At 42.1% G+C, this 7,004-nt stretch overlaps 1 protein-coding gene across 1 annotated transcript; it reads left to right on the top strand.

Moving 5' to 3' along the window:
* Nucleotides 1-574: 574 nt before the first annotated feature.
* Nucleotides 575-6,705, top strand: LOC108114635. The gene is made up of 5 exons (XM_017225702.2): nt 575-1,936; nt 2,695-3,124; nt 3,251-3,646; nt 5,232-5,409; nt 5,476-6,705. Exons 1-5 carry the CDS (start codon nt 1,000-1,002, stop codon nt 5,629-5,631), a joined length of 2,097 nt encoding a protein of 698 aa, XP_017081191.1. The 5' UTR covers nt 575-999; the 3' UTR covers nt 5,632-6,705.
* Nucleotides 6,706-7,004: the final 299 nt, after the last annotated feature.

Raw genomic sequence — 7,004 nt, forward strand, 5'->3', positions numbered from 1 at the left:
TCAATTTTTGAAAAAAACATTGAAAACAAATTTTTAGATTTGAATGCCAGCTTAATAAACACCGAAATTCGAGCTCAACGAGGTATGCCAATCCATATTCCGATCATGTTTGGCTTTTTTATGAGAAAAATACTGTTTTGGGGAAGGAAAATCAAGATTTACCTAGGTTTTGATTTCTGGACAGAGTCGGTAATTTTATGAAAAAAAATTATAAATATTTTTTTTTAGATTTGAACGCAAGTTTAATATAGACTGAAATTCGAGCTCAACGAGGTATGACAATCCATATTCCAACCATTTTTGGCTTTGTTATGGACAAAATACTTGATCAGCGGCGTAGGCTTATTTGGGCTTACCAGATATTCGTAGCATCCTTACAACATTTTTTAGCGGAAACACAAACCATAGTTGAAATTAGAAATGCATTGTCAACAAACTTCTGTAATTTTCCCCACTGTTAACAGCGGCAGAGAAGTCGACGGCGAAGAGAAACGGTTGTTTCAAAGCTGGGAGAGCGAAGTCTATTTAAGCCCCGCGCAAAGTTCAAATCGTTGTTATTGCAGAAGAGGTTTTCGAACGCGTTGCTTTAGTTTCGGTTCCGTTCGCCTTTAAGAAGTATCAAGGAATATCGGATAAAGCCATGGATATCGCGGAGTAATAATATCACGCGATAACGTAACAAAAAGATTAATATTTCCAATAAGAAATATATGTTTTTTTGGCATTGATAATATATACATAGATGGTACTAAAGTGAAGCCTTGAGGAAATGCCACCAGCTCGCAGCTGAGCTGCATTCGCCGTTTGTCGTAGTGGTCGTGTCCTCTCGCGAGTGTGTGGGTGTGCACCGTGTGTTATTTGGGTCAAAAGCTGCATCAGCACAAAGTTCCCGTTACCGTTCCCGTTCCTGTCACCAGGGGGTGTCCACCTGTTATGCAGCTGGTCTAGAATCTCCGACTGGCTCGACTCGGCTTGGATCCCAAAAAACTAGGATCCCTGATGGAGGCGAAGGTGCACCGCCAGCACCAGCGGCATCGCCGCACGGAAGCACGTCAGAGGCGCCTGGAACGCGAGGCGGCCGCCACTGGAGGACCACCACCACCCACCACGCCCGAACGTGCGGAGGCCTTGGACTGTGCCACCGCCCTCAATGAGGGCGTGGTATCAGCGGATCCGGGCGGCAGCGGCGGTACGCCTAGTAGTGCAGGTCGCATTAGTGCCCAGAGTTCGGCGGACAGCATCGAGCTAGTTGGTTCACCCAGTCAGACTTCCCAGCAAACGGTCGTTCTAGTCAATGGCCATGCCCCACCCGGCCAAGGAGAGGAGGAGGAGGAGTCACCATTGGGGGTTAGCAATCCACGGGAATCTCCACCCCCGCCCAAGCAAAGCGACGGCAGTCGCAACTCCTCCGGCGATGCGATGAGCCTGCGAGAGACCCTGCAGCAATTACCGGCCACCCATCATCATCGCTCGAGGCGCGATCTAGGAGATCCGGATGCCTCCTTTCATCGGGGAATACTTGGGTATATGGATCGGGAGCTAAAGCAGTGCTCGCCCACGCCATCCGCCCCCGCCGGAATAGGAACGGGAAACGGAAATGGCAATGGCACTGGGGCCTCCCGAAAACAGCAGTCCCTGTCGGATCCCCAAGCAAGTCCCGCCCAGCGCTCCCTGCGGTCAAGGAGCAGTTTCGATAAGAGTCCTCGTCGAAAAAGGAGCAAGTCAGAGTCTCGGAGGAGACGCGAACGAAAGCTTATTGCCGCCGGGGAAATGGAAGTGCGCCAGGCCAACGAAACTCTGATGCGGTACCTCAAACAATGCTCCGACATGCATGACGCCTCGCTCTCCGGCGAACTAGAGATCGACCAGAGCCTCGAAGAGCGTCGCGTCCATCGGAAGACCAAGTCGCAAAGGGACAAACGGGGCCAATTAATCAGTGAGTAGTTTTTTTTTCAAACAGTCGGTTATAGAGGATGATATATTCTAGTCTTATGTTCTTTATGTTAACTGTTCTTTGGGGTAGGTTATTTATCTCTCACAGAGCTCTTGTGGTGCCTAAACCCCTAAAACACCACATTTTAGTAACCATATTATAATTCAAGTGGATTCTGTATAATTTACGATTGACTTATCAATACGTAAAGATACCGAATTGATAACCACATTTGGTGATATTTTTCTGTGCTATCCCCGTTTTCCCCACCTTCAGGTCCCTAGTTCCATTGACTAAAACCAGCTGAGGCAAAAGCTCCACCCTTCCACCTAATCACCCACTAACTGTTCTCTCGATTCTGCGCATTCGTCCAGTTAAGGCACTTGAAAAAAGCCATGAGACATTATTCAAGCTTGTAGGCGTTTAATTAATTTGATTTTTATGCTAGCATTGATTATGCCATTTTTAACGATTCTAAAGACAATATTCTTAACTTCAATTTTTAATTATTAATAAAACCTTTTACGGTTTTTAAAATGATTATCATTTTAAGTTGTTAAACATAGGGAGATATATTAAAAAACTGCATTAAGACTTTTGAATATTAAATAAACATTTTTACATTAAGAGTAAAAAGAAATCTAAAAATTAAACATTATCAGAATGCTTGAATGTGAAAGGTTACGATGTTGTAATAATGACCTACAAATTGTTCTCAGTGCCGTCACATAATGTCATTCGTTTCCTTCATCCTCCCTCAGGCAAACTGTACTCGGCTGGCGGGATATCTTCGATACTGAAGGAGCTGGCCGACGACATAGCTCCTGCCGAGGGTGAGGAGATCTACAACCCATTCACGCCGGTCGTCTCGCCCACGGACGATGCGCCCGCGCACATAGACAAGATGTTCCTGCAGACGTCATCCGGATATCGACCCGTGGAGCATAGCTACTACAAGCGCTCCTTCCTGGGGGCCGCTGTTCGTGGATCCGCCGGAATTTCGGTATCCGGTGTAGGAAGCGGAGGTCGCCTTGATGGCATCTCTGCCGCAGAGTTGGGTGGCGCCGGTCGCCTCTTTCGCTCTAGCGGCAGTCATGGTGGTTCCGGTATCGGCGGAGCAGCCAGCGGCTTGGGGAGTGGGCGTGGCAGTTATGGAGATACCCGCTGCCTGCTCGATGGCGACTTCAGTCGGTGAGTTAGAGACGTCATTAAAAATAGTTGCATAGTTTTTTAGGGAATATTTATATTTTAATGGGATTTATTTCAATGTTTCTTATTCTAATACCTGATTTTAATGCAAGCTCTACTCTCTTCTAGCAATGGCATCACCAGCAACATACAACTAGCCTGTGTAGTTCAACGAATCTGGCTGCTCATCTCGAATATATGCCACGGTCTGCTAGCCGGTCTAGCATTGGCCCATCTACTCTTCGTGCTGAGCAGCCCTCCCATGGACTGGGCCAAGGTCATCAATGGCATGAGTCTCGCTGGCGAGACGATGTCATCAACCGCCCAACCCCCAACTGCATCCACATCTGCATCGACACCATCAGGGATAGATATCAACACTAGCGATCGGGGAACGGAGTCGAGCGGATCCTCATCCTCATCAGCGTCCCTGGCCCTCATAAGCGATTATGCGGGATTTGCGGAGATCTACTTGAATACCTTCTACTGCTTGGCCATAATCTGTCTGGTTTCTGTTTTCGATCGGTGAGTTAAAAGATATCGTTATAAATATTTATTCAGGAAGATTTCTCGTATAGTTTTTAGTGAAAAATTAAATTTAAGCCTTGTTTTTCTAGACATTTCATTATTTAAATCTTAAAAGCTTAGCTTTTTCTAATATTAGAGACCTCAAAAGGGTTCCAGTTTAACCACTTTAAATTTCCGTTAAGTCAATAATATAACAATTTAAGTAGCTTTTCTCCACTGAGCTCCTTCGTCGATTCTAATAGTGTCCTTAGAGTCTTTCGATGTCCTTTAGCTTGATTAAAAGTCAATTTGGCCTACGCGCAACCTTCGTCAGCACTCTTCTAAAAATAGGCAGCCATTGGGGGAAACCTTTCCCCGACGAAGGAGTTCGCCTCGAGAACTCATTGACCTCAGGTGGCGGAGGATTCGTTTTCATTGTGTTTCATTGAGCTGGAAGCCAGCCGGATGTGGGTAAACCTCAAGCCATCCGATTTTTTGGTCTAGACGGAGGGGAAACAGCACTACGGAGGCGCTGAAAAGTGTGCTACGAATACAAAGTGTGTGAGCCTCTTCTCGGACTTAATGAAACTGTGACCTCAATTTGGGAACTTGGAACTTGTTCGGCTTCGCGGTCGCATAGAAATAAATTGTATGGCTGGCATTGCGTGGTCGCTTTCATCAGCCACAAAATATTTTAATGCCCTTAAACTTTGCTCTTTTTGCATGCCAAAGTCGCTGCCCACACACAAGCGAGCCACTCTGCCTGCACTCTTGACCTTTAAAGGCTGCGCCAGTCGATGGCACAAGTGTGTGGGTGGTTTTGGGTGGTTGGGTGGCTCGTACTGAACGGAACTGTCTGCCGTTGTTTGGCCATTTTCGGCTGGCAGAAGTGTGAAACTGTGTATGACATTTCGCTTCGTTATCCCACCGCCAGTTGATTTATGTCCGACTGTTGGTTTGCTAAATGTTAAGTATCTCTCCCGGCGTTGGAGTCTGCATCCCTTGACCTTTGCCCCATGCGAAATGGAGCCAGAATCGTAGGATTTGCTTTCAATTAATATGCATGCGGCTAAATGTCAGGACATTTAAGAATTCGTTTGAGTTTTGCTCTTTCTTGCGGCAAATTGAATATCTTGAACTTTCAAACAACTGAACTTCAGTTTATAGCTTTTAGGTTTGCTGTAAGGCTGACTTTTTCAGAAGATAAAAAAGATAATTTAAAATTAAAAGCAAAATCTCTTTTTTAAGAGAGCGCCAAGTTTTTTTGGTTTTTCACACTTCCTTTTTCATTTCTGGTGCCATTCCATTTCCCTACTTGCACTTTCTTATCAGAGATCAAAATGGGACCTCAACTTGATATGCTAATGCAACCTCCAATTAGTTCTAAGGTCAGCTCAAGTTCATTTGACGTAACCTCGTCCTGCTTCAAAGTAATTGTAGGGAGGCTATTTTTAAGACTGTGCGGAAGAAGGCTTGCAAATTTAATTTATAAGAGGACTCACTAAGAAAAATAAATACCTAGTAAAGCAAAAGGCAAAACAGTTGAGATTTTCAAGAAATCTTAGAACTTTTCTTAACTTTCTTCTATCTTTTAACCTTTTAGCATGGACATCTGCCGCTGGAGCTTCTCGAATGCCAGTGAACTGATCTCGTTTCGTTGGCTCATCATCACCATGATCTATGTGGCGACAATAATCCTAACCATATGCTCCGATTCCATCGACGAGAAGCTGTACCTGTTCAACAATAATGCCAACATAACGCTAACGCAACAAGAGATGGTAAGATCGTAAATAAAAGTGATATATATATATATATATATAATATATATATTCCATATTAATTAGCTAAGCAACAGTGTGCAGAGCGTTTGGAGCAGTCTGTCGGTTACGAGGAGCATTGCCGCCATATCGGGATGGATTATGATCGGACTGACGCCGCAGGAGGATATGCTATATGAGCACCTGGTGGATCTTACCAAATATCAGTTGACAAATAATTGAATTTAAGGCGAACGCGACATTATGACAAGTTGTAAATAGTTTTGTAGTTGAATTCTTAGCAGCTGTTGTTCAGTTATTGGCTTTTTATATGTACGGCATAATCGAAACGCAATAGGACTCTTATGTATACCCAAATCTTAAGCTTTAAAGTCGTCTCTTAAGGATTCACATTGATGCCCTTCACAGGCCGCTAGAACAAATCGAAACCAAGATGAAAACCAATTAAATGACAACCACGGAACCTAATGGTTAACCTTCGAGTTAGTTAACTAAGCAAATATAGTAAACGCAGGCTATAGATACAATATAAAGAATGAAAACAAATATGAAATACCTATATTTACCAAATAGATGTATCCATGTACTTATGCATATATACAATATGTTACCTATATAGATATACACATAGCTGATATACATTATATATGCGAATATAGAAATATTTACAATACTTGAAATCATTTTTCTTACACATATCGTCTAAAGAAACGGAATCCTTTGTTTTTTTTTCATCGTTGCGGCAATTTTACAGAATGAAAGGCTTCCCCAAATTAGCTGCTGAGTCGATAAAGGTTGAAAGTCTAACTAAATTAATAATAATTTAAGCAGATGTCATTTGTAAAAAGTTTTGCTAAGCGGCAAACAAATGTGTGTACATAGGAATATATAGAAATTATTTACACTGAGAATGTTGAATTATATACCCAAATAACATTCCAGTGTACGAGTACTGCAGGCTTTAAAGATGTTGATTTCTGTTTTCAAATTAGTTTCTAATTTGCCTTCTTAGTTTGTGATTGATATGATATTTGTTAAATTCACTTTTTTATAAGGCATTAAGACGACAATTTGAACTTTTACCTGAGCTGTAAATAAACCGAGTGCAATAAAATAACGAATATTAAAGTTTAATATACACTAACCAATATACAGAGACAAATGTAATGAAGAAATATATATAGAAAAACGAGCTAACGAATCGATCAAAGCGAATGACAAGGAAATCTCATTGTAAACTTGTATATAAAAAATATAAACGCAAATAAACAAGAATAATGTATAAAGGCATGAAAACGATGAAATGTTTTTCACTAATATGGGGTTACATTTTCTTTGGATGTAATGGGAGATGTTTGAAACTGACTAGGTGGATACTTAAGGTTTTAGAAAATTGAATAGATGCAACTTCACGAATATAATTTTCAATGGCTTTTGGTGGAGAAATCAGATAACTCTATGTTAGTAAGAAGAATGTGCTGTGAATGGTTGCGAAACAGGATAAGAATTGTGTATTTATATTTTTACGATTTGTAGGTGGCGTCAAATGTAATGTAAAAACTTATGTAAAATGTAATACTATGTATATTTGATTA

The sequence above is a fragment of the Drosophila eugracilis genome, unplaced genomic scaffold (genome assembly GCF_018153835.1).
Source record: "Drosophila eugracilis isolate 14026-0451.02 unplaced genomic scaffold, ASM1815383v1 contig_2154, whole genome shotgun sequence".
In the NCBI taxonomy this organism is placed as follows: domain Eukaryota; kingdom Metazoa; phylum Arthropoda; class Insecta; order Diptera; family Drosophilidae; genus Drosophila; species Drosophila eugracilis.

Bases quoted from the DNA above. Each gene is read 5' to 3' on its own strand.
- LOC108114635 (XM_017225702.2), top strand. From the start codon at position 1,000: ATGGAGGCGAAGGTGCACCGCCAGCACCAGCGGCATCGCCGCACGGAA. The intron at 3,125-3,250 runs GTGAGTTAGAGA...ACTCTCTTCTAG, and splicing joins CTCGATGGCGACTTCAGTCG to CAATGGCATCACCAGCAACA. The intron at 5,410-5,475 runs GTAAGATCGTAA...CATATTAATTAG, and splicing joins CGCTAACGCAACAAGAGATG to CTAAGCAACAGTGTGCAGAG.